Source organism: Siniperca chuatsi, linkage group LG24 (genome assembly GCF_020085105.1).
Source record: "Siniperca chuatsi isolate FFG_IHB_CAS linkage group LG24, ASM2008510v1, whole genome shotgun sequence".
Taxonomy (NCBI): Eukaryota; Metazoa; Chordata; class Actinopteri; order Centrarchiformes; family Sinipercidae; genus Siniperca; species Siniperca chuatsi.
The window spans coordinates 11136004-11163644 of NC_058065.1; the positions used below are offsets into that span (position 1 = coordinate 11136004).

The 27641-nt window shown below is 40.4% G+C and overlaps 1 protein-coding gene across 3 annotated transcripts in view; it reads left to right on the forward strand.

Annotated features, from left to right (window-relative positions):
• The window catches only part of LOC122872138 (rho GTPase-activating protein 6-like), a 75208-nt gene extending 50066 nt beyond the window's left edge, over positions 1–25142 (forward strand). For all 3 annotated transcript variants that reach the window (XM_044187934.1, XM_044187936.1, XM_044187935.1), the window contains 13 exons: positions 7512–7671; positions 10688–10759; positions 13644–13792; positions 13974–14102; positions 14214–14409; positions 14525–14580; positions 16682–16832; positions 16949–17097; positions 19812–19991; positions 21369–21460; positions 21571–21818; positions 22001–22084; positions 22540–25142. In XM_044187934.1, the coding sequence (XP_044043869.1) occupies positions 7512–7671; positions 10688–10759; positions 13644–13792; positions 13974–14102; positions 14214–14409; positions 14525–14580; positions 16682–16832; positions 16949–17097; positions 19812–19991; positions 21369–21460; positions 21571–21818; positions 22001–22084; positions 22540–23126 (2253 nt within the window). In that variant the 3' untranslated portion in view covers positions 23127–25142. The remainder of the gene's footprint in view (positions 1–7511; positions 7672–10687; positions 10760–13643; positions 13793–13973; positions 14103–14213; positions 14410–14524; positions 14581–16681; positions 16833–16948; positions 17098–19811; positions 19992–21368; positions 21461–21570; positions 21819–22000; positions 22085–22539) is intronic.
• The last annotated feature ends 2499 nt before the right edge of the window (positions 25143–27641 follow it).

A 27641-nucleotide genomic window follows, 5' to 3' on the forward strand; every position in this document is an offset into this window, starting at 1 on the left:
CAGATAGAAAACAATATGTAGTGAAAGCTGATACCTACATATTAGTGCTTTTGTGCTAATTTTCAAATCATGGATTTCCTCACTAATGTGTGGTGGTCCCCCTCTGCCAGAAAAAAATTATATTTTTACATTAACAATACAATAACAATACATTTTAAAACTTCAATTTTATATACATAAAATTCATTTTATGATTTCAGAAATGCAGCAAGGAAATGTAATTTCCCAGAACCCAAGTCAAAATGTATGACTTCTGCTGGCAGGTGATTTTGTTATTTTACTCTTGTTGTATCCTCAAGACATAAAAAGAAAAAAACATGATAAAATACTTCCATAAAGTGCACATACAACTGTTAAATTCAGCAAGGGCTCTTAAACTTCAATGAATCAAGTTGTGCATCGTTGGAAGAAATTGTGTAACTGTACAATGAATCAAGAGCATCAAGTGTGGAAGTCAACACAAAAGCTGTTTTGACATTTATGCTTAGCCAAGTTTTGCATTTTGGTTCTTTTTAGAATATAAGATAAATTACTACCACAATATGCTGAAGTAAACACCACTTTTGCTGTCAAATGTGATTCTCAGAAGAAAACATTGGCCAGATTGTTCTCTTCTGAATGCTGAAAAGGGCAAAACTGGCTAAAGTTGTGTAACTTGGCTAATTTGTGAGTGAGTGTATTAAATGGAACGCAAATGTGGAAAAGGGGCTTGTTTAAAGCTGAAATCACTGAAAACCCTGCTCGTTTTGCATCAAGTTTGAATCACTTTCCACCATGTGATTTAAAATCACCATCACAGCTTCCCAGAGCCCTATATTATGTCTTCAGATGTCTAAAACCCTGTTATTTTAAATTTACAATGCTATAAAACATACAAAGGAGGAAATCTTCACATTTGAGAAGCTGGAAGCAACAACTGCTTGCCATACTTTATAAATGACTTAATCTACTCAGTCTAAACCCTACTTGTGTTTTATTTCTTTATATTTTGTCATTCACTGTGGTATTTTATTTCTCTTGTTGTGAAGCACTTTGTACTTTGTTTTGATAAGTGCTCTATAAATAAAGTTTTATTATTATTATTATTACTATCAAAAATGTTGATAAATGCTATATATTGATCAATTAATCAATATACAGACTAATAATATCAGCACTAATAAACATAAATTATTTCTGTTATAGCTGCATATAGACACAACCAGTTATGTCTAATTCACAGCAGCTGCCCTTATCTTTGCATTGGAATGGATGGTATGGTAATTGCATTTACAACCATAACAGGTTGTTTTCTTCACATAATACTCCATCTGCATGACCTGCGATACTGTAGGTTGATAACCTCACATTTTACAACCAATGATAAGCCTGATACCGTTGAATTACCTTCGCACTGGGTTATGTAACTTGTGTGTGGATGAGAGGGATCCATTCGGTGGTTATTTTCTCCTCCGGCAGCATCAGGAACAACCCAAAACAGGTGGAGAAATCTATTAATTGTTGGTGTGTGACACATACATGTACAAACATGCAGACACACATACACACACCAACACCACTGGCTGACAAGCGAGGGTGGTCAGTAATTACAAGCAGATGTGAACCTTGAGGATGTTCCAGGTCAGCAAAAGCAATCTATCACACGCATGCATGAAGCCAACCTGTAAAATACAAAAAAGAAGAAAAAAAAGAAGTGTTGAAAAATACTTGTACATTCCTCTGGATCAGTGTTGTGGCACAGAAACTCTGCTCAAGGGTCATTTAAAGCCAGCTGCAACACAAAGTGGAAAGAAAACAAACCAAAAGTACTAAGTGAAGAATTTTGAAATGTTCCTTTAGTATCTGGTACCTCCCATATCACAGCACATGTCATTACTGATCGTAGTTTGTTGTAGTAAGTCAGATATACTGTAGTGTCCATGCTTGGCTACCTGTGTTTTCCTCCGACTGGCAAATCTGTCATTTCTATTGTCTAACTTGTTGTCAATGTATTGATGCAGTTTTACAGGAAATAAATAGATACAACATGTCTGATTGGAGTGAACCGTACATCTTAATTAGGAAATAAAAACATTTCAAGTAAAGTATGACTTGTCACGCATTCAAGTCCTCTTGGTAAACAAGACTAAGAGCCATGCTAGCGGCTCTGAGAGGCTGTTGGCACAGTGGTGCTTTCAGCTAATATTAACATGCTCACAATGTGCTAACATGCTGAAGTTTAGCAGGTATAATGTGTTCACCACCTTAGTTTAGGGTGTTAGCATGCTAACATTTGCTAATTAGCACTATACACAAAGTACAGCTGAGGATAATGTGAATTATGTCATTAGTTTTGCAGGTATTTGGTCATAAACCAAAGTAGCGGAGAATTGAAAGTTTTGAGCTGATAATGGTGCTCCATTAAAAGTTAAAGAATTCATTGTGTGGGGAACATGAATGTATGTACAAAAATTTCAAGGCAATCCATCCCATAGTTGTTGTGACATTTCACTCAGAACCGTAAATGTCAACCTCATGGTAGCAGTAGAGGAAAAGAAAAAGGTCACTAAAGTCATTACAATTGATCCTCTGGATCCTCATGGCAAGCCATACAAAAGCTGTTGAGATACAAAATAGACCCTGTAATGAGTATGAGTATGTGTCTGATGATAAATCAGTCTACATAGTACTTACAGTCGATCCATATTAAATACAGTTTCTTCATCAATGTCATTATACAATTTTGTGTGTTCAGCTATCAGTTACATTGATCTAGTCATTAGCTGCAGACAAAATTTAGAACCACAGCATCCATGCACCTAATCCCGGGTATCAGAGTGGTATCAGGTATTGGAAGATTTCCCTAGTTTAAGTACTGGAAGAGAAAATGTCAGGTCCATGCATCCCTCAACTTTCACTGTACCACAGCAATGAATTTCTTCTGTTGTAATAAGGGTGTTTCCAACAGCACTTGAAGGCAGCACGAGTAATATTTCTTTGAGGAGTGGGGATTGTTTTCTCTTCCTCTCTCTCCCATTGTCACACATACACACAGTCATACAGTCACATGCATATGACCAGATGAGGATATTGTCAATGCGTTGCCACAGCGCTCCAGGCCAATAATGGTCACGCTGATGTCTCTCTACTATATGGACTATTGAGCGGGAAAGGAGTAGCTGAGTTGTTGTTATTGGCTGCAATGTAGCATGCTGTCAATAAGTCATCAAGGACAATAATGATCCAGAGAGGACAGTCACATCAGGTGGCACTGAACTTTTTTTTCCTGTAAAAAACATACATATATACATGCTGTATAACTGTAATGATGCATATTATTAACAGAGTTGTTTTGTAAATACAAACATGTAAGGATGTCATTACTGTTTCCAGATCAGCTTGATGTAAAACGTGGAAGAGGCTTTCGGTCCTCACACTGATGGGTTTCACCTTGAATTGGGAATGATTTACGCAGTGCATCACACCAACAAGTGTCCCACTGCCTGTGTGCTCCAGCTGCGTTACCATAGTAATATTTCTCTCACTTCCTGGCCCTTCTGATTTTCTGTATATGCGTTGCCACGGAAACTGGCATATTATTTTGCCCGTGGCTTTTTGCGCCATTTGTCCCTTTGTCTGAAATAGAACAGAAACCACATGCTGCAGTGCGCTGTACGTCAAAATGGCATTAGTCATCTAACTGCACAGTGCCAGTCCAGTCAGCAAAGTCATTAATCTTTCCAGTGTAACATCTGTCAGATGTGAAAACAAAGCAACAGCAACAATGACAACAGAAGTGCTGAATCCCATGCTTAATAGAAGCTTTGCACATACATAACATTCTCCCTATTTAGCATTTATAAGCGGTATGTAAAGATTTAATAAATGTTTATAACACTATAATGTTGATAGCAGATATGTATGATATAGTACATCAAGAAACACTTAAAATATGTCCTTATATCTTACAACTACATTATAATATGTTATAAACCATTTATTAAATGTTCATATGCTTGCTTATAAATGCTACATAAGGAGACTTGAAGTAAAGTGTTATGCACTTTTCACCAAGCTGTTGTTTGGCTTTGATGAACAGCACACTTAAATCACTCTTTGCATTCTTTCACCCCACGTGTCTAATCGTTTTCTTTCCTTTCTTTCTTGCAAAGCATATTAATGATTTATAGTGATTCATTTCTGCTCATGCAAAAAAACGTGTAGCAAACTGGCTGAAAATACCATTTGTTAAATTTGGGATTATCTGATTAGATGTGCGCAACCATACCGGCAAACATCATCTGTGGGGGGGTTCAATAGTTCAAATAAATACAGAGCAAAACAGATGATGGCAGTTGTGTAGAGGCTTAGCAACCAGCTATTTTTTCGAGATAAACATTAGTTAAAGGATTGTGACAGTAGCTGCATGGCAGATTTGTCTCTATACAAGCTATTCAAACAGTGTTACATCTCAGTCAGAATCTACGTCATACTGAGATCCACAATAATGAAATATTTGGTTGTATGTTCCAAAGGAATTCAGTGTTACGGTGCACTGTGGCTTGACAGTCTATATGAGCAATGAATGAATGAAGGAATGGATTTGTGGTCCAGTAACATGTGATCTCATTAACCTCAATGGGTTTGAGTATATCATTAGGAGATTGGTTATGGTAATATCATCATATGTGCTTTGGCTGTATCAGTTAATGAGCTACAAACAAATGGTATATAATTGTAGTGAGAAAATTAGCATTTGATTAGATGACTGAATGTGAGAAGTTTTCTAACTGGGGAGGATGAAAAAACCCTCTACTCTTAAAGATTTAATCATGAACTCAAAATGACTTTTCACCACGTCAATCAGTTTCTGTGTCTGCGTCTGCTGCTGTTAAGGCCAGGCTTGGATGTCTGACTAGGAAAACTTGGCCATTGACTTTAAATGCTTGAAGGCCAAAATGGATCCCAAAGCAATGTTTTTTGCGCCATTAAGTTGAGTGCTAGTGTAGAAAAGTGGCGGGTGTTTTTAGGCTGATATCAGTATGTTTAGATTTGGCCAAAAATGTGTTATATAAAATGTGGAGTGTTATTCCTGGCAATGACAAAAAACTAAATCAGGTCAAGAACTTTTTCTAAAATGGACATTTTGTGAAGAAATATATTGGAGTGATTACACAGTGGCTGCAGATGTGGTGTGCCTTTTTGACCCCTTCAAAAATATATAGACGACAAATCATACATGACAGCAACTAATATAACATCATTTAACAAGAGTCGACTTTGTCAAAAGTTACACCGTGCAGGTTGACTTTGGAATGCCTCGGTTTGTAAATTTGAATGGGCGTCCCTGCAGGTCACACGGGCTTTCAAGATCATTGTTGCCAGAGTCCAGCAGTGATACTGGGATTTAGTCTTCATTCTTCTGTCAGCATTCCACAGGTTTCATAGGTCGACACTTAAGAACTCAAGCTCATCCATCCCCTTCAGAAATCCTGCTGGGCAGAACCAGCTCGACCGAGGAGAGGCCTCTTATTTAACTTTTCCAACTGTTAGTCTTTTCTTTTGCAGTGTGTGTGTGTACTCGTGGGTGCGTACAGGCATGTGCATGTGTGTGTGTGTGCACCCCCTCAAGGTGTGTGTGCGGTCAAGCGGGAGGGAAAAGGGTTTCCTCAGCCAGCGATAAGGAATGGCATACAGGCACGCACACACAATAACACACACATACACAACAGCTGTGTTGGATAAAATGCTCTATTAAAGGGGGCAACTTCTTTTTGCTGGCCTTGTGACAGGCTCGTTCACACACACACACACACACACACACACACACACACACACACACACACACACTTAGGTGGCTCTCCAGGTTGCCTGTGTCCACATCTTGTTTTCCTCCCGTTGCTGAATGATGGCTCTGTTGCTTCACTGCACTGGGTGGGGTCAAATAACAAGAGAGCAGGAGGAATGAATTCAAGAAAATATTGTTGATATAGGCCTAATTATGAAAAGCAAAGTGAAGTTATTGACATAAAGTCTTCAGTTTGTCTCAGAGAAACCTGTTTTTCTAGAAGACTTGAGAGTAAACACCATTCAAGGGGCTACATGATGAAGTTTGATTTTTTCAAGATATAAACTGTGATGTAAAATGGTTTCACAATCAAGACCATAAACACAGACACATTAGAGTACACTTGTAAGCCCTCTGTCTGGATAAGGCATTAGATAAATTGCAGCAATGTCTCCTCTCCCCCCTTCTTAACCTCTCTCTCTTCTTGACCTCTTCTCTCAGTCGACACAGAGGAATGCATGACCAGAGATTCAGATGACTCAAACGTTCATCAAAGCCATAGCGGTCTCTGTGTTTCCACCAACTCATTACAATTCACTTCAGTTCAATTCCACCTTGACCGCAGATTAATCCAAAGCTGCAAAGTTAACCTGTCTGCGGCTGAAAAATGAGTGTGATGACTCAGACTGCTTTCTATACGCTCTGGCCCTATAGTAACCACATGTCCTCCTCCATGTATGCTATAGGTTCTTAATGCTAGTTTATGTGTGTGGAGAGCATATTGCAAATCCATCAGTGCATGGCCACTTCATGTCCTCTCTTGCTCCTTAGAGAAAGACAGGACTTTTTTCCTCGGCCCATTTATTTCTTCTCTTGAATTTTTAAATATTTCCACCCTGATGAAGAACCCGTGAAGTCAAAACTGATCTGCGCTTTTAAATCTTTTTGTATGACTTAAGGCTTTTAATATCCCTTTTCTCCTTACTAAGCCCATGGATGTTTTAATTTCTTTACAGAATCATACACTGTAATTGTAGGAAAAGAATTGTTAAAGGTGCTATAATCAATAGCTTTATGTTAACAATGGATCGAATGACAATGTAGATGAAAGGGTTCGTTTATATGAACCCACTGTGAATTATCACACGACTTTGCAGTTCCCCTCAGTTCTTCGGACCTTGCATCTCACTGTTTTGGTTTTCCAACTTTTCTGTTTTAGCTTGAGTCTCACCGCTTTCATTGGTATTGTTTCCAGACAATGAAATGCTTGAAAAACCCACTGTACGCTGGCTGTCCAACACCAAACAAAGTTAACGACTAGCTGGTGAAGGAAGTGGAGCAGCTAATGAGCCAAATATTTCCTTCATGAGTTACTGGAGACCAAACAGAGCTAAAAAGAGAGTGATTTTGAAATAGGTCTTTCATTTGCTAGGTGGCCAGAAACACGACTTCAAATGAATGCTGATGTTGCTCCGTATCTGCTGGATGTGTAAATAAGAAACCATTAGCTAAACAACTGTTTGCTCTATCAACTTTAAAAGGTGATAATATCTAAAATATGTTTTCAGCTAGTTTCTGCTGCCCTCAACTTAGTTAATGCAGGATTAAGAGAATTTGCCGCACCAAAATTTATTTTCACAAAGAACAGGGAAAGTGACATGAAAACCCACTACACATTCTATTTATCCATTGTATGTTCTGACAGTCTTATCCTACTCTTTGTGTTAACTTTTGTCTACCCCAGGGTGATTTCACCTGGAGCAGCCTGTCGGGACGGAGCGTTCGTCTGACGCCAGTTGCCATCCAGAGCCTGTCGGAGCTGGAGAGGGCCAGGCTGCAGGAAGTGGCCTACACCCGTTTACACCAGGACTATGACCTGGGATGTCAGATAACCATGCCGAAAGGTGGGAGCATGTGTGTGTTTTTATGCATGTTGTAGACCGGAGTTAAACAGTGTTACATAATTTTTATGTTTGTGGGTTCCGGATGGGTAGGATTTACTTCTTTAGCATACTTAAGATAGCATCAGTTTTTCAAGACTCTGTCATTTATGTGACTGTTAACCGCAGCAAAAGACATCTGTGATTAACTCTGGAGCAGTTCTATGTTGATATTCGTAACCCAGGTTTGCTGTATAAGTGTCCCATAAAGTAAAGCCAATGCTCCAGCCTCTGACCACATCCTCTTGTCATCCCTCAAGTGTATTTAAGGGAAGTCATGTATGGTCTATGTTTGGGGAAGTTGTGACAACACATGAACTTAGATGTAAACCATGCTTCACGTTCGGATCGGGTGCTTCCTGTTTGACGTGGTATTTGTTGACCCCCCTCCTCATAACGACACGCAACTCCCTTTCCACTGCAGCTGAGGCTGAGTGCAGTCAACCCACTAGTCACCACGTGCACTCTATTCACAAGTCATAAATGCTGCAAAAGCAGGCTGTATTTGTCCTTGTGGTCCTGTGCCAACTGTATTATGGTCTTTTAAGTGAATAAGGGTTTGGAAAATGACAGAATTAGTCAAATTAATCCAGATATAGTAGAAATGGGCAGGGCACTGCGATGAAACTGGTTGACTGGGTGGTTTGTTTCCCACTGGGCTCTCCCATGCTAAAAATGTCTACATGCATCACAGTTTATCGATTGAAAAGAAAAATATACATAATCCCACTCAATGTAAAGCAAACAAGTGGGCAAGATATAACAAGTTAATAACCTTCACAATGCTGTTTTCAGATGAATACTAATACTGGAATTTACATCATATTCAAAAGTGGGATTTATTTAGAAGGGCATTTCTGGTTTCATACAACTCGGGTCTTATTTTTGTAGTCCTACAGGGTATAACATGAGCAGTCATCCATTATAGTGTATAGACCACTTTCCTGGTTCAACTTTGACCTGCCATACATACAGTTTTGCAAACTTTTTGGGTGTGCTCATTTTCAGTTTTACCTCCAAATACAGTAAAGTGTTGGTTTGTTTACAACCCATCTGATTGTCTGAACACTTGGTTCTTGCCCCACCAGACTTTGTTATAGTGCTGTTGCTTGTGTTTTCAGACCTCAGCAATTACTTTTGTTCAATATAATGTTATCAAATCAATAGAAATGATGGCTAAAGCTGCAAAAACATACCCAAGTGGTAATAAACCAGAATTTTACTTCAACTTTCATCTTAATATTTAGTCTTGGTATTAGAATGATCAGTCCGTTCTCACACAGATGCACATTATGCGCAGTGTGCAGCATTGTTTCACTGCACTGTATAGTAGTGGAGTGGCCGCTATAGCAGCAGTATAGTGGATTATCCAGGGCCTTGCATTCCAGCTGAAGGTTAAACCTCTCCCCACCATGATTTAATACGTACTTGTCTGTGTTGCTTATGAATTCCAGAGCCCCTAACGGCCGCCATGTGCTAGCTAGGGAAATATTTCAACTTGTGTGTGCGTGTGTGCGTGTGTGAGTGCTATTGCAGCGCCACTAATGTGGGCTTTTCAGCCCTGCTGTTTCTCATATTTATCTGAGTGCCAGGGGTCATGTTTCTAGTGTTTCTTCAAGAACGAAAAACAGATTACAGGGAGATAGAACTGAAAGCGACAAAGAGAGATGGGATGAGGGTGTGATGAGACAGAAAAGAAGCAAAGGTTCCTCAGACAGTTTCACAAGGGAGGTTTGGAGGTTCGGGGGATTTCCGCACAGCTTCGGGAGCCATCCGTCAAAAATCCAAACCATTTCCTATCTCTGCTTCTCACTTCTCCCTCTCTCTCCCTGCCCTCACTCTCCATCATAACATCTGCTTTCTTTCTCCTATGTCACACCACCTCCTCACTGTTTCCCACCTATTTTTCTCTCATACACCCTGAGATTTCACTTCTTGTCCTTCTGACTCCAGGCTGCAGTTTTCTTTACAGCTTGGAGTCTTAGAGGGACACACACATTTCTCATACATCACTACAGTGGCAATAAATTGATTATAAAAGAACAGCAACAATGCTGAACTCAGATTTGTCAGAGATGGTTGGACCTGCTCCCTGACATTGACGTGAAAGGCTAACGCTACTATCGAGCGTGTTGTGGGAGTTGGATAAAATTTCCTGAGCCCTGCAAATGACTCATTTGATACAGCAGAAGGGAACATCTGGGGGTTTAAACTGAGGTTGCTAAACCAACAGATCAAGGCAAAGACTCTCTGAACGGGTCCAAAATGATCTGATGTGTAAAAAAGTTGGTTTTGGAAACCAAAAACCAAACAGCAGGGTGACCGAATGATAGCTTTAAAAGTTGCTGAGGTTTCAAGAACTGACAACCTGGCCCAAGTTGCTTTCAAGTTGCACGTGCCACGATTTCCAGATTTCTCTGATCATTAATCAGCAAATTCAGCAGTCATTTATCATGTTGACAGCTTATAAAGTGGCTTTCCTCCTTTCGGAGCACTCCAGTCCAAAACCTGGATGTGAAGCGCCCACGTACGCACATACAAACCTCCTTTTCAGAGCAACGGATGTGATTGTTTGTGTCATTGACTCAAGTGCTGTTTCTTAGTAGTAAATCAGATATGTTTATTTGTAGTATGCAAAGTACACTAATAACCTTCAAACCAAGACAGTCTTACAGTGCAGGTTTACAATAATTCATTTCAACATTCTTTTCAAGTAATCTTTGTGTAGATAAACAATATAGGCCGTTTAATATGTTTTCATAGATGTTTTTCCTGCTGACTAATACCACAGCTGACCCTGTCTGTGGTTTCAGTTAAATGGATTTCCCATTACAGTTCATAGACAGCTTTCCCCCTGTGGTTAATTTACGTCTGCATTCCTGACATAAGCTTATTAGATATAATAAGCCTGATAAGATATATCAGATATGGATGCCATTTGTTTCAGATGATTTATTTTCTTGTTTTCTTTCCGGTGCAGATGGACAAAAGAGGAAAAAGTCGCTGAGGAGGAAGTTGGACTCTCTTTCAAAAGAGAAGAGCAAAGACAAAGGTACGCCAAGTTCGTTTAACATGCACTCTGACATTTTGCTAGTTCACAGGGTTTTCCCTCTCCATCTCTTCTCTTTCAGTCTTTTTTTGTCACGACTCTAACATCTCGCTCTCCTGCCAGTGAGACAGAGGCCCAGTCTGTGGTCTCCACCCCTCAGGCAGGTGAACAGCGAGGTTATAAAAACAGTTTCTGTTTACTGGGCTTTGACAGTTTATATTTAGCTTAAGTGAAGGGACTCCTTGTAAGGGGACTGGCTCTGAGAAGCAGCCACTCTGCTGCACTAAGCAAAGCATATTTGGCAGAAAGAGAAAAGGATCTTAGTGAAAGCAGCCCAGTTGCAGAGAGGAGCAGGAGATAAAACGAGTTGGGCTTTTCTTGTCAAATTTGTGTGTGCTTGAGTGTGGGGGCTGATCCCAGGTCTCATTTACAATAAATACACATAGAAATGTCAAGAATACACACACGAGTGCTGATTTTTGCTTAGCCTGCAGTGTTCGCAAGTAACTGACTAATATGGTACAATGAGTAAGTAATGGTAAAGTCTAACTATCATTGTTTCATGTTACAGTACATGCAATAATTTTGTAGGATTAATTTTTGGGGAGCAGCTACTCGATGCTATAGACTGTAAAGAATGACTAAGCTAAGTGTTCATAGACGTAAAAAGACATGATTCATCTGACTCTGGCAAGTAAAGTATCCAAAAACCAAGTAACTCATGCATTTTGCATTTGTCATTATCACTAATCAAGAATGTAAGTATTGTTTATTTATATTGCCAATATGTTCTTAAAATTGGGCTTTTGTCAGTGCTATCTTTGTCAGCCTTGCACTTAACATTATTTCCTGCCCCAATAAATACGAGAAACAGCTGTCAGGCTTTGAGTTGTATATTGGAATGATGATGAGGCTGCTACAATATGTCACAGCTGTGTTGTCTGAAAATAATGCACATGGCCAATCAGAACCAGATATCGTCAGTGGCAACTGTGGCAGGCAACTGTGAATGTATTGGTAGGTTACCTCAGACTTCCAGTTGATGATTATCATGAGGCAAACAACCCAGAACAACATTAATTTTAGGACAAATACTTGAGTTCTGTCTATGTCGGGGTAGAGATCAGAGTCTAGGTGTAGGTGGGTTTTTCCACCACTACATGCCTGGCTCTACCCCTCCAGAGCAGATGGCTCAGATGTAACTGTGGTCTAACTTGCCAAAACGGATTTTAAGTTTAATTTTCTCCCGTGGTCCCTGAATACCAGCCCTGCGTTTCACTTTGAAGCAGGCTCAGCCTTTTCTCTGCAAGAGAGAAACAGAGAAAAAAGGACAATGCTGGCTTCTTTGATGCAACCACAGTAATCTGAGCTGTGACCAGACCTCAGTCAAACTATATTTGCAAATAAGGTTTAATAGCTGTTATAATCTGCTTTGAGTACCGTATGGGTGAGTTTTTACCTCAGATAGTATCAAGCAAGTTGTCAGTCAAAGCAAAGGTTTACTAATTGGTCTCTGAAATACTTTTTTGGCACTTTGACATTTTGTGCACATTAAAACAAAAGTTTCATGTCATTTATAACTTTCCTGAGGCTGTGAGAGACTTTCAGCATTAACGTAGAATCCATCCAGCTAATATAAACACTCTGCATGGACATGAATAAGAAATAGTTATGTAAAAAAAAAAAAAAAAACGGTGCTGAAAACCAAGACTGTTGTTCCTGAGACGCTGTAGGCCTGGAAAATGTAGATTTACGAAAGTCTGACATGGCTTGATAAATGTGGTCTGGCCGTGGACGTACTGTGAAGTGCTGTGCATTACGTTGGCAAAGCACTGTACATTATGCGATCCAGATTGTGCATATGTGCATGTCTGTGTGTTTGTGTGTGTGCAGGTTACATAAGCCCTGTTAACGCTGCGAGGCTGCAGAGCAAATTCGTTGTGTCACAGTGTTAGTGGTCATGTTGTTCACGAACCACAGCCCTCCACTTGTGGTTGTGGAATGCATTTTGCTTTCTCTCGCTCTGTTTTCCTTCGCCTCCTTTCCACACACACACACACACACACACCGACTGAACAGCTGGACTGTTTTTTCTCAGCTGTTGGCTCATGCTTTGGGATTCTGTATAATGGAATATATAGCCTGCGATGGCCCAGTATGACATCATTTCTCTCTGAAGTGAGCCCTGTGCATATCTTCAAGTGCTTTCACCCTCAGTAGCACAACACACATTTGCAAATATGTCTCTTGCAACTTCTTGCCAAAGCAAACTCCATTCTGCCTCTTGTCATACTTTAACATGAGTGAAAAAGGGAAGTGGAACAAAGGAGAGCTAGCTAGATAACATGCCAGCTGTTGCTTCTAAAAATGACCTGCATGGAGAACATGACATTGCCTGTGGGTGAGAGTAATCAAAGTTGTGTTATTTTGGTCAAAGGCACTAGAATTAGCGGTTTGTCATAGCCATATTTTTGCCAGCTTTCTTTCTCTGATGTCTTATTTTGGAAAACAGATGTAGTATGCTATAAGAGTTTTAACTGCCATAGTAAACATGTGTTGTGAGGCTTTTATCGCATGTAAAAGGCAAGCTCCAACAGAAGACATAAAGAGTCTAATTGGAGATGTGTTTGATGTTCCTGTTGAAAGTTCACAGAGTTTAAGAGCTATTTCTAGAAGTTGCTAATGGAGCTTTTTCTTCCTCTTGCAGCTACAGTAATGTTGTGCTTTTGTTGTTCAGTTTTCATCCAGAATCTTTTTTTTTTAAATCCAATTTTCTGGCCTCCCCTTTTTTTTGCCCTTATCCCTTTCATTTCCTGCCTTTATTTTCTTCCTCTTCTCTCTTTCCTCCTCCTCTTCTTTTCCACCTTTATCTCCTTTTCCCCCACAGAATGCATACCCCAGGCCTTCAGTATACCGCTCTCCCAGGTCATTGCTAATGACAGAACACACAGGCAGCGTCAGGACAGCTATCGTCAGGACCCTCCACAGCGCGAGGAGCACAAGGACTCCTCCGACCTTGTCTCGTCCATTTTACAGGTCTGTCAGATTATCTGTCAATTACATGCCTCTCGTTGGGTTGAGACAATTCCTTTTATTTAAGACATTTTTAAGGACAAAAATAAATGATGTTGAACTAGAATGAGACAAATTGTCCCATTTGTACTGTATGAAAAGCCAAATCTAACTCTTGGTTCATCAATCTAACTCTGTCCTTCAGTTTGCCACCAAGCGGCCGTCCAATAAGGAGTTATCCAGCAGTAACTCCTCTTTGAGTTCCACATCGGAGACAGCCAATGAGTCAACGTCACCCAACACGCCCGAGGCTGCACCACGATCACGCAGGAGGGTGAGACAACATCATATAATTAATCCCAGTCTGAGCTACAGACTGGGGATCAGGTGTTTGTGTTTTATCCAGTTGAACCCGTGTTTAAAAAAAAGCATGATCATCCTCCAGGGAGGCATGTCAGTGGACTCGATCACAGACCTGGACGACAACCAGTCCCGCCTGCTTGAGGCTCTGCAGCTCTCTCTGCCGGCCGAAACGCCGAGCAAGAAGGAGAAGCACCGGGACAAGAGGCTGAGCCTCAATCCCATCTACCGCCAGGTGCCCCGGGTGGTCGACAGCTGCTGTCAGCACATCGAGAAAAACGGTGAGCAGCTACTTGACCACTGTAGCCAACATGTATGTTCATCCAGTCTTTCATTTATCTTCTGTTACTACAATGATACTTTCGTCATTGAGTTTTTTTTTCCTTCTCCACTCAGGTTTGCAGACCGTGGGCATCTTTAGAGTGGGAAGCTCCAAGAAGAGAGTCCGACAGGTGAGTGTTCTTGAGTATTCCCTCATTTGGTGTTTTGATGATGGCGGTGGAGAGCGACGTCTAATGTGACGCTCCAAAATCTCAAATGGGTGTTCAGTTGGGTTGTGACTGCGAGGGTATGGAAGCATTATGTCATTAAGTGTCATTTATGCCCACAGATTAGACGCACTGCGCCGTGCAGTACCCTGTTTCCTAACAACAAATCAAAGGCTAATTTTGCAGAAAGTGAAATGCCTTTTTTGTGCGAAATGCTATTCACACATTCTTTTCCATCCACAGAAATCATCAGCAACAAACAAAACCTCCTTTCTAAGAATAGATTGTGTGATAACCAACACAGTGCAACCAAAATGTTGTTGATGGTGCCAAAGTTGCATTTGCCATTGTATTAATGTAAACAGAGCTGGTCCTAATGCTGTATTAGTTATTCAAGCAAACAGTCTTACCAGCACGATACACCTTTCATGATCTATTACCTTTGACTCCAGTGAATACACAGCCAAAGAATATGTAGATTGGGGTTTTATGGGTCAATCAGCGTGGGCAGCATAAATTTACATAATCTTTTTTTGTTGCATGTTTTTATAACACTGACTTCCACTTGTAGCAGTTACAGGGAACTAGAGACACTTATTGGTTATTGAGGAAGGGGAGATTATTCATTCACTAACACGCAACAAGCACACTTCTTTGACCTTCAGGTAGATGTCCAAGGTTACTTGAATTACTTCATAAGAAGTTATTACATTTGAATGAAAGACTGACCTTCAGGTAAAAAGAGCAGAGGTGCCATATCACACAGCACAGGCCACATATTCAGTGAGTGAGGCCACGAGATGAGATGCATTAGGACTCATTCAGTTCCTCAGGTGACAGTGATTGTTTGATCACATCGTACATTCACTTTTTAGCAATTAATCAGAGCAGCACGTTGCAATCAGGAAAAAACAAAACCCTCTGAGGCACAGGGCACAATCAGTCATCATTTGTGTGCCAATGGAGAATAACCTACATGTCCCAAATATTTTGAAATGTGTCTAAATTGAATCATTATCTAGTGTTCTGTTTGGGGTCCTGGAGACCCCACCCCTCTTTAACAGATGAAAAAAAAGATACATTGTTTTATTATCTTGATGCTTAATGCCTTTTCCTAATTGTTTGAGAATTGCTAATAAGCGTGATTTTGTTCAGATGACATGTTTCAGAAATCTGCTACATGAAGTGACGCGTTATTTCAGTTTGGGGGTTTCGGACACCCCAGCTGAAAATGTTTAATGATAAAATCTATTAAATATATTTTTTTTTGCACTCCTTCCGTTTGAACTTCTCAACTGTCACTCACCCAGCAACTGCATTCACAAAAGGTTATTCTGGTTATGAAAGGTGTTATGTGTGCCTTTTATTTCTTTAGAGGGAATTTTCATACTGGTGCCTTATGGGGCAACAATCTTTATATAAATTATTCACAATAGTCACTATGTAGGAACTTGCAGAACAACATTTAAAGAACCAGAGGCAAATAGAAGAGAATTAAATAGACCAAATTACTTGTTAAAAACAACTAAAAAGTAATGTGTTAATGGACCACTCTACTCCTGTGTTTATAACACCTATAAACTCATTAAATCAAATGGTTTGTATTCACACATCTGTATACTGTGTGCGACAAGTGTAAATATCCATTTTGCGTTCTCTGCTGGTCTGTGTTGATACAATTCAATGTCAACATTTATGCATTTGACACCATTGTCAGCTTACTGTGATATAAGAACTTATTAGCTTAATATATTGTGAATGTAATGTGAAAACTGGTATATAAGCGAATATGCTGTGCAGATGACCACTGTATATCATCATGGCTGACGTAGTTCTCTGGAAGTCTTTCAAAGGTCAGATTGTAGATATTAAGTTGCATAGTGGTAAAACTAGTTTGAACGCAGAGTCTTCCAGGTCACTTGGAGGACCAACAGGAAGTGAGTGTGTGTGGGTGTGTGCGCTACCTAGAATATAATATCCTTTGTTATGTGCGGAGGATGTTTCTGAATCCCCCTCTTCCTCTCTTTCTCCTTTGCCCTCTCTTTTCTTTTCATGACTCCTTCAGCTACGCGAGGAGTTTGATCGCGGCGTTGATGTCTCGCTGGATGAGGAGCACAGCGTTCACGATGTAGCTGCTCTGCTGAAGGAGTTCCTCAGGGACATGCCAGACCCGCTCCTCACCAAGGAGCTCTACACGGCCTTCATTAACACCACATGTAAATTCCCCCCCCCCTTTCTGTCTGACCTTGATCCTCCTCTTGTTTCTTCCTTCTCTTACTCTTTTCTCCATTTTTTTTCTTTTTCACCCAATCCATCCTAACCTGTGTTGCAGTGTTGGATCCAGACGAGCAGCAGAATGTTACTCAGCTACTGGTCTACCTGCTCCCAGCATGCAACAGTGATACGCTCCACCGCCTCCTTGAGTTTCTGTCCACCGTGACTGACCACGCCCATGACCGGCAGGACAAAGTTGGACAGGAGGTGAGCGCCAGTTTTTATCAACAGGAAATATGACTAAAAAAAGTTCATTAAATCCATGAATTAAGTGGCAAAGAATAAAAACATGAGGAAAAAGATCATGTCCAAAACATCCAAATGTAGTTGCTTTTAGTCGTGTGCAAACAGCTTATTGGCAGCATTTTGTGTACCTTGTGTTTCCACCTCATTGGGAGGAAATTACCAAAAAAGTGATAGGAATCAGTTTGTGTTGCTGGTATGTACACATATCTCTCTGTGCCTGTCAGGCCTGAAACAGCACGAGCTGTCTGTTTACAGGTCTTAGGGACTATACTGCATATGTGAAAAAAGTTGTGAAAAGCCTATTATAGGGAGCTGCACGAAATCTGATGAACTGCCTCAAGTGATGTCACTTGTGCCGTCTGTTGAGGCTAAAGACTACAAGTTTGAAAATGAGAAAGATCTGATGGTGTGGAGTTAGAAAGAAGTGAGATTAACAGATCTCTGTAGCTCGCTCCTCGTCTCTGCTTGAGGCGAGCAGCTTGAGGCTACATTAGCCACTGCTAGCATAACAGCCCCAAATCTCAGATCAAACTGTCTGCGATCAAGTTGGATTGTGGTTAATGTAGGTGCCAGGTTTTGACAAGCGAGCAGAATACGTGCAATAAAAAAGACGATATCTCTGGTTCTGCTGCGTCGATTTTGTTAATTTTTTTTTTAAACTGTCCATCATGAGTTTGACAGTGTTGGTGGTTTTGACAGATATACAGTCAAAACTGTTCAGGCAATACATTTGAACAAACTGCAGTTGTGGGAACTCTAATGACAAATGATCTCAGACCCTAAGTATAATTTACAATTATTATCTAAATTGTATCTTCGTACAGTTAAGTGTCATTCATAATGTGCTTTCTGACATCATGATCTCTCTCTCTCTGTTCTACTCTGTTCTCTCCCAGTTGCACACCCCCTTTAGCCTTTAATTCCCAGACCATGGACTCATGCATGTTTATGTGTGTCAGGAGATAAAGTTTGTTTTAGTGTCTCTGCATGTGTGTGGGTTTGAATCTCACCACTTTGTTCAAAGGAGTGTGTGTGTTGTGAGAGAGAAGCAGAGAGTGTGTTTTCGCATGTTTGTGCGCAGATGGAAGTGTGTTTCGTTGTCTCACATTGATGTGTGTGTGTTTTTTCCCTTCACGACTCCATGGCTCCAGTATCTGTATTTGAGATCGTGACAGGAAGTCGGCGCGGTTCACACTCGGAGCAACACATCAGTACTTTTGGCCGCTTGTGACTCCCATCTCTCCTTTGGGACTGGGAGTGGAAAGGGAGGAAGCTGGGAAAGAATCAGAAAAATGAATTTATCACTAAAAAAGTTGTCCAAGCTTTGATGGGCTTATAATTTTAGATGCTAACTGTGTCACAGGATGTACACCAACAACCCTAGTAGAAACAGGTTCAGCTGTCACACACTCCACACACTTTGTGTGTGTTAACGAACCCCATGTGCCACCTTTTATCCATCTTTTGCTCAAAGTGACAAAAACAGAGGGGGGACATGACAAGAGATGCAGAACTTTGGAGGGAGAGGTGAGAAAATCAACATGAAAGGATGGATAGAGGATGGAGGAGATGTAAGTGGGAGAAGAAGAGTCAGGAGGGAGGAGAGGAAATGTCTCCAAGGACCGTGTAATTGCAGCAAAACACTGTGATGCCATTTCTGAAGGACTTTTCAGGTTTTTTTATTTTTCTCCTTATAAGGGAGGGAAACAGTTCCTGATATATCCAACAATGTAGAATGTGTCTGCAAAGGTGAAGGACAAACTTACAAAGCCTTTACATTTTTTTGCTAAATACTATTACTTTGCTATTACTTCTAAATGACATGACACATCACATGTAAAACTGCTTCTAAACTGAGTGCAAATTACAGCCATGCTAGCAGCATGGCTAAAAGGCAATGTTGGTCTGTCCACCACTTTGGCCCAGACTGAAATATCTCAACAGCTATTAGTTTGCCATGAAGTTTTGTATAGACGTTCATGGTTCCCAGAGGAGGCTTCCTAATGACTTTTTCCGTTAGGGCCACAATGAGGTTGACATTTGTGGTTTTGAGTGAAATATCTCAACAATTATTGGATGGATTTCCATGTTCCCCTCTGGATGAATTATAATAACTTTGATGAACCCCTAACTTTTCATCTAGCACCATCATCATGTCAAAATTTCAGTTTGTCCAACTGGTTTATTACCATATACCTGCAAAACTAATGATGTCAGCCTCAGTTGTACTTTGTGTTTAGTGCTAATTAGCAATTGTTAGCATGCTAACACTATAAACCAAGATGGTACATTTGGTAAACATGATACCTGCTTTACGTCAGCATGTTAGCATGTTGAAATTAGCATTTAGCTTAAAGCCCTGCTGTGCTTAACTACTGCCTCACAGAGCCACTGCTAGTATGTCCGTAGACTCTTTGTGTTTTCCCTATCAAATTTACTTCAGTTAACAGTTAACAACACTAAGTACATTTTCTCGTTCTACAGTTTTATTTTGAAAATTATTTCTGGTGGATCAGAAATAACTAACTTAACATAGGGAGAGACTTTTTAAGGCCTCTTCAATGGTGGAAGAGTCAGTCTGAGTTGGGTTACAGAGGATGTACCTGATGATCTAGCATTGACAGGGCTGTACGTTTGTGTGTCTTAATCCAAACGGTTTCTTTCTCCAAATACAGATCACAGGGAACAAGATGACGTCTTTGAACCTGGCCACTATCTTTGGCCCCAACCTGCTCCACAAGCAGAAGAACTCAGACAAGGAGTTCAGCGTACAGAGCTCAGCCAGGGCCGAGGAGAGCACGGCCGTCATCGCCGTGCTGCAGAGGATGATCGCCAGCTACCAAACCCTCTTCATGGTCAGTAATGGAGCATGTGTGTTTCTAACTTTCATCCTCACTTCCTGCTTTCATTCATTCGCTCCTCCACTAAACACAAACACACAGTCTCACATTTCTGTGTAAGCTTAAAGAAAAACAATCCTTCCTGGTTTAACAATGGTTATGTCTTAGTTAATGAAAGCAAAGCTTTGCCTAGTTCAGTGGAGAGAAAGAAGAGACAGAAAAAGAGACAATAAAGGAGGAAAGTGAGAAAAAACAAAGAGTGCAAGATGACAGATGGATGAGGAGTGTTTTTGGTCAAAATCATACCTTAATTCGTGTGAGAAAATATAACAAATAAAATCTTGCCAGTTAGCTGGCAATAACAACTTCTGCTTCATCATCTACTTGAACTTGTTCTTTCCAAAATAAAAGCAGAAAGTTCAGGCATGAAATCCTTCATGTGGTGTCAGAAGAGGTCACGTTTTCGAACGGATTACTGTCAACTATCAGTTGCTTTTGTTCCTTTCTGTTCCCGGGATTCTCAAACAGTGCAGACAGGCAGTTCAGGTCATTTCAGGTCCGAAACCTTATACCGTAATGTTTTGCAATGTGCCACTGCCATTCCCCTAAGACTTACATTCCTGCAGTAAGCCAATGAAGAGCTATTAATCGCTTATAGTGAACTGGGACTGACTTGCTCAGTCTTGGTGAGTAAAAACAGATTTATAGGCAGCTCAAGTTCTATGAATGACATCTGAAAGTTGTTCCGTAACCTGCTTATGTCTATATCTGGCAACTTTTACTTTCAAAGCATTTGAGGATGAGTCATTCGTAGACAGAGGGTGTTTGGGCAGTGTTTTTCATTCTAATTCACATGTTTGGCATACAATTAGTGAATTACTTGAAAATCAGATTAAGAAATGCACTGGAAATGAAGGTAACAAGACAGACATTCAGCTGTCTCATTGTTTCTTCCTGTTGTTTTCACATTGAGCCCTTGAACAAGCAGTAAACCACTTATAAACATCTTGTTTATAAAGAAAAAAACCAGGCTATTAATAAAAGAGGAAGAAGGAAATGCTGAAAGAGATCCATGTTTTATGAGGTGTTTTATTACACGGAACAGGTAAGATTTATTTACTAGAAATCAAGTACACTTTAATGTCAGACGTTCAGGTTAATGCAATTTATGTTAATAGAAATAGAATTATTACCTACCCTCTGTTTGGAAAACAAATGCATGGTAATTGTAAAGTTGTTTTAAGAAGCTTGACAGCTCTACTGTGCAGGTATGATCCAAAATAGGCATTGGAGTAGGCATGGCATAATGGCATAGGCCTCTAAAACAGAAAAAGAACATTCTTTTTTCATTTATTTCACTGAAATTGTTGTTTTGTTAATAATATTTTTTAGGTGCCTCCTGATCTGCAAAATGAGGTTTTGATGAGTCTATTAGAGACTGATCCAGATGTGGTGGACTATCTTCTGAGAAGAAAAGCATCACAGTGAGTTACACATGTAAACACATGAGGTGTTCACATACATGTGGTCTGCTGTTTGCCACTGTCTGTCGTTGCCTGTTATTCTTATTTTTGGGGTTTGTAATTAACCACAGGAGTCCCGACCTGTTGCAGACAGAGGAGCCCTTCACCCTGAGCGAGCGCCGTTCCTCCAGCGACTCTAACAAGGCATCCAGCGGCGAGGTGTCTCCTTATGACAACAACTCCCCGGTCCTGAGTGAGCGGAGAGGAGAGCCAGGAAGCGGCGGCGAGCAGCTCTTCCGTGTCCCAGAACAGTACACTCTGGTGGGGCAGGTGGCCGGCTGGAGCAGAGAGCCTGGAGCTGACACTTGGGGTGCCAAAGGTGAACTGTACAGTGATAGATAATTGGATTTTAATATAACAGTATACATATATATATATAGAAATATACTGTTCTTAAACTTAAAGTTTTTTACGAAGCAAGTCTGTTCATTCTCTGTGTGCTTTTGTTTACTGTGTACCTGAGTACGGAGAGGATTTTGACCTCTCTTTTGCTTCCTTCAGACACTGTATCAGAGGAGCATGCTAACATTTGGGGGACGTGGCACACTACTCTGAAACCAACACTCAAGGACCAACCATACACAGGTAATGACCGATGTTTTCAATCAATCCAGGCCCTGCAAATGTTGTTCCTAGTGGTTAATTAGCCAGAGCAGTAAGTGCTTGACAGCTGGTGCTGGTTATTAACTATGAGGGAGAAATAAAAACCTGAGGGACACTTAAAATCAAGGACCTAAGGCTAAAAATCACTGAAGTTTCTGTGATTTTGTTGCTGGTCGTCAGAAACCAGAGTCCTGCTAGTTTTTTATTAATTTTTAGTAATCCATTTAGCAACTACTTTACACCTGCGATGCCAGGTGAATGCATTCAACTAATTAACTAGCTGGGATACTTTGATACAAGATTGAACATGAGTTGCAATAGTTTAGTGATCATGCAACACAGTCTGTTATGTCAAGCACCTACTAGTGATGTGTGTATCCCTTGCTAGTCATTAAACTATATTAATGTCACTGATGTAGTTGATGTTCTGTTTCTAGGTTCCCATGGGAACATGTCAGAGGGAAGCTCCCGCAGCTCACAGGAAGGTCTCGACGGACTCCATGGCGAAGGCAGACAGCAGGCAAAGCTACATCGGACTCAGACAGCGCCTGGCATCACCGAGTGCAGACCCCACCCCCCGGTCACCAGAGTGTGTACCACCCCTCATGTGGAGACGGGACCCCTGCAGCTCAACGTCAGCCCCTCCGTGACGTCACACCTCAACAGCACGCAAGGCCTCCATCGAGCAAGTGGACACGGACTTAACCCGATCTCCAGACCTCAAGGCGGGGCGAACACCGCAGATGGTGGCCCTGCTATGCTTAACGACAGCCGCTCTCCTCCCCCTTATAGCGCCCACCATCGACTGGCTAGTTCGCAAAGTTCACCTCAGCTCGCAACAGCTCAGCGACCCCCTCTGCAGCACGGGAGGCTGAGCGCAGCGCAGAGTAACTCAGCCTCAACGACGGAGGCCCAAATGGTGCCGCATAGCCCAGAGTGGCAGGACTGGCAGAGGGAACGGTGGCAGATCTGGCAACTGCTGTCCTCGGACAATGCCGACACACTGCCTGAAACGCTGGTGTGATCTCAGACCATGAACTCCAGCAGAGTTTCTGCTCTGCTAGCCAACCAATGGCATGATCATACCCCTCCAATGACAATCACTCATTATCCCTACCTTCATTTCACCTGTCATGTTTTCTCTCAGCCTGCCTTTCATTCATTCATCCACGGATTTCATCCTTTCCATAAACGTTCTGTGCTTCTCCTGCATCTTAGCGCCATGGCGTTGTTGTTTACGTGTGCAGCTGCTGCCTTATACAGACTTTTACATCCAAGAGCCACTAGTATTTCTTGTTTAGTATGGATGTTTAAGTTGCTTCTGTTCCTAGCCCATATGTTTTGTCCATTAAAAAAATGCCCACCAGAAATACCTCAAAAAACTATCCTTTCACAACTCTTCAGAGTTCAGTCTTCTTATCTCAATGGAGAACAATAGGAAAACATTTGTTCATTTAGTTTGTTATATTTTCATGTCATGTCATTTTTTTAAATAACATTTTCACCATACAGACACTAAGATGTGCACATTAGTAATTGCTGCTAAATGTAGAATTTTTGTGTGTGTACTGGTAATGTAGTTCAGCCACATCTATCTAAAAAGATCAAATGTTGAATTACTTGTCAACGTCAGATTATGTTTGACTGTATATATACAAACTGTTAACAAACATACATAAACAATATATATATGTATATTGACATGTAAAGTATATAATTTGTCAATCTACTAAAAGTAAGTCAGCCCTTTAAATGGCAGTCTAAATGTTGGTGTTTGTCAGACTGCTGTTGTTTGTCTTTAATATTGAATGTAAAATACTTCATTTATGGCAAAATGCTTCGACCTAATTATAAAGCACTCGACTGTAAGTTTGCTTATATGTTCTCTTGCCACAATGTGCCAAAGTCTCTTTTTTACTTCAGGATATTTATCGTACAGTTGTGTTCATCCAGTTCATTTCTGAAAGAAACTCGAGCTGATATCAACAGTAATACATTCGCATGAATGACTCTCTGACTGATCCATTTTATTATGTCTTTCATTCTAGATTGAATATTCCATCTGGGTGCAGACTCATTGCCTGTATAAGAGGCTTGATGCATTTTCTAGGAATCATTAAAATTCACAACAGTTTGATGATTGTGCAGTGGTCCAACTGAGGTGCTGGGGGAAAAAAAAAGTTTGCTTATATTTTGTCACTTCAATTCCAATGTTGTTGCTAATTCAGGTGGGAAAAAAACGAAACTTTTTGAATACACCCACCACCAACCTGTCCAAATCCTCTCAAATGTCACAGTCAAGTGGGTATTTGCTGGCAAATATTTCACATTTTCTCAAGTTATGGTGTAATATTTGCTCATTTGAAGCCACTTCAGCAATAAATCTGGAGATGCACTATGTATGATCTTCTTTTTCTTTGATTTGCTCATCACTTGCATGTGACTTTGAGAAGTCAATGGAAGAGAGCTGCACAAGTGCAAGAAGTGGAAGGATTGTGGTAAGGGTTAAGGCGCCATCTATTGTCAGACCATGTGCATGAGCATGTTGCTGCAACCCACAGTTCACTGTTACCATGGGATCCATCTGTGCTCAGTTTAGAATCAGTTAGCTTGTGATTATAAGCACCTTTTGTGAAAATGTGTAAATCTGTGTGAGGAAATAAATAAACGTGCCATAGGTGTTGCTCTTAAAAGTTGTTTCTCCATGCATTGCTCAAGGTTCATATTTTGTTGAATTTTTATATTACTTTTTCTGTTGAGTGTTGTAATATATAAATACAATATAACATTTTTTATTCAAGGGGGAAAAAAAGAGGAGAGAATGATCCTAATGGTCCTAGCTTTGTCTCCCCAAACCAAGATCATGTTTGTCTCGCTGACTTCACTATGAAACTAAGAGAAACTTAGTGTTATGGTGTTTATTGTTGATATTTTTGGTGGAGTTTACTGGGTCCAAGTTGTAATGGAATGTCTGGTAATTGCTTTTGTACTGTGTGTCATCTTCAATATGCTACAATGGAATTAAATTTGATAAAGTTTACACCTGCTGTTAAAGTCAATGCTTTGGAAAAATGTATTGACCCTGTTTAGAAACAGACAAGGAAAGAGAAACAAGTGTGTCATAACACAATATGTCATATATAACTGATATCATAGTATATAATGGCCTACTAGCAGTGTGATAGTATATGTGATAGTAATATGTTTTAGTACGTAATACATCATTGCACATTATTAGATAATATAGCATGTTACAGTGCAGTATGTCATAATATACAATATCATTGTACAGTATGTAATATTATAATATGCCATAGTATGGTATGTTACAGTACGGTCTTTTGTCATATACAGTATGTTATATGTACAAATGCATTATGTTATATAGGCCCTACAGTTTGTTTTTATAGATTATGTTATAGTATGATATGGAATTTGTTATTGTAATATTACTGTATGCCTAGTAGAGAGTTTCATACATAACATAGTATAGTTTGCAGCATTAGGCCTTTTTTTTGTCTTTTTTTTTACAGGAGACATTTTGACCTTTGAGAGCTGAACTGCGTGTGAAGGCAAATGCTAAGTGTGCTAAGGTACTTTGTGCGGGGGATGTAAATAAATAGCCTGGAGTCAATTAGCTTAGCTTAGCATAGAAACTGGAGGCAGGAGGAAACAGCTAGTCCTCAGAATTAAAAAATAGTCCACCTACTAGCACCTCTAAATTAACTAACCTCTAATTAACATACTATATTGTGTTTGTTTATTCTGTTCAAAATCCGTAGTGTAAAAAACATGGAAAACAAACCCTACTTCATCACCATGAGGTCAGACAACCAGTGGAGACTTGCCTCTTTCACTTTGATTTACTTACTTACTACTTACTTTACTTACTACAGATTTAACACACCTATAGTCCACCCACTCAGGTGTTTTCAATTCGGCCTCGTCTAATGCTGCAGTCAGAGCGCTTCCCATTCATTTCTATGCGGAACAGGGAGACACTCAGTTCTGTTCATGAAGTGCACAAAGACTTTGATCTGATTAAATTTTGACGTGCATGTTTAGCCTGTTTGAGAGAGGGGCAGTAACAGAGGTCGATAAAACGCGGTATAATTTACAACTTTGCGGACGGCTGTTGCTCGCTCTGCTAGCTCTGCAGTTTATGTTTACAACCCTTCCCATGCCATTTCCTGTCTCTGTGGGCGTGTACAAATTGTGCTTGAATGACATCTGCCTGATTAGTTCTCATTAGTTATCCCTCTTAGTTTTGTTGCGCCTGTTAGGGCTGGACAACTTTCACCATCATCACTCTTATTGGTCAATAGAGTTTGGTGACATAGCGCCACCCAACTTTCACTTTCTAATCAGTCAGGGTAATTGAAAACACCCATGTTCCCACTCCGTGGGATGCAGCAATCATCAACAGTGTTAATGCCACCTGTACTTTTCCTGCTATGCTGATAGTATATAGTACCACATGCTGCAGTATGACATACATGCAGTAACATAATATATCAGGTATGTAGTCATGATGTGTTTCCACCATGAGGTGTGTAACAGTACAGTAGATATTCTGACATCCTGGAGCCAGTCTGTTCATCACATATCACACAATGTTCAAAGTCACTCAGATCACGTCTTGACTGCTGCCACACCCTATGACACACTCGCTGCATCATTTAAATACGTCCTCACAGCCATACGTGTACATGTGTGTGTCTACTGTGTTCAGAGCTCCACAGCCATATTCAAATCAAGATATCACAGCTGTTGTGTTGGGTGTGTTGATGGTGATTTCCCTCATTTTTATCTAATAAAGCAAGTGTCAGTTATCTTCAGGTGGCAGAGCAAATACCAGTCATTCTTTCTACTGGAGCAGAGCTTTCTAGTTTGTAAATGAGCAGTGTGTTGAGTTCTTTGAGTCTTGTCCTCTTTGTAGAAAATACAACTACGTGGCCACATATCTATACAGGCACATGACACCATTGTTTTTTAAGTGAAAGGTTACCAGTTAGGTACTTTTTAAGATCCCTAAAGAGCCCCAAATTAAGTCCTGGGCGTGTCTGCCTGCAGTGCAAAGCTGGTTCGGGGATAGCTCGGACATTTTTGCTGGTGGGTGGCTTACCATTATTATGTGTGCAGTGAGTAGTTACAGCAGTGTAATTTTCCCCTTAGTGGTCCACTCAAGGATTCATGGAGCTCTCTCACTTACTCCCTTACTCACACTGAGAGCACTAACTAATCAGGGTTTGCTTTCATCAAAGATAAATGGAACATTACTTTTCAAGACGTTTTTCATTATGAATTGAAGAGGTATTTTTCATTTTGAAGAATTTATATGTTTTACATGCAATTCAATTTGCAATTCCAAACTGAAGGGGAAAAACAAACTCATATATTTCAAAAGAACTATGCAGTGTTGAAAGCCTGAGTAACACTTGAAAAATAGAGGATATACAGTGCTTCTGTATGTGAGTCTTGTCTCCATTCTTTTGGCTTCAAGAAGAGATCAAAGCAAAATATAGAGGCTGCTGATAGT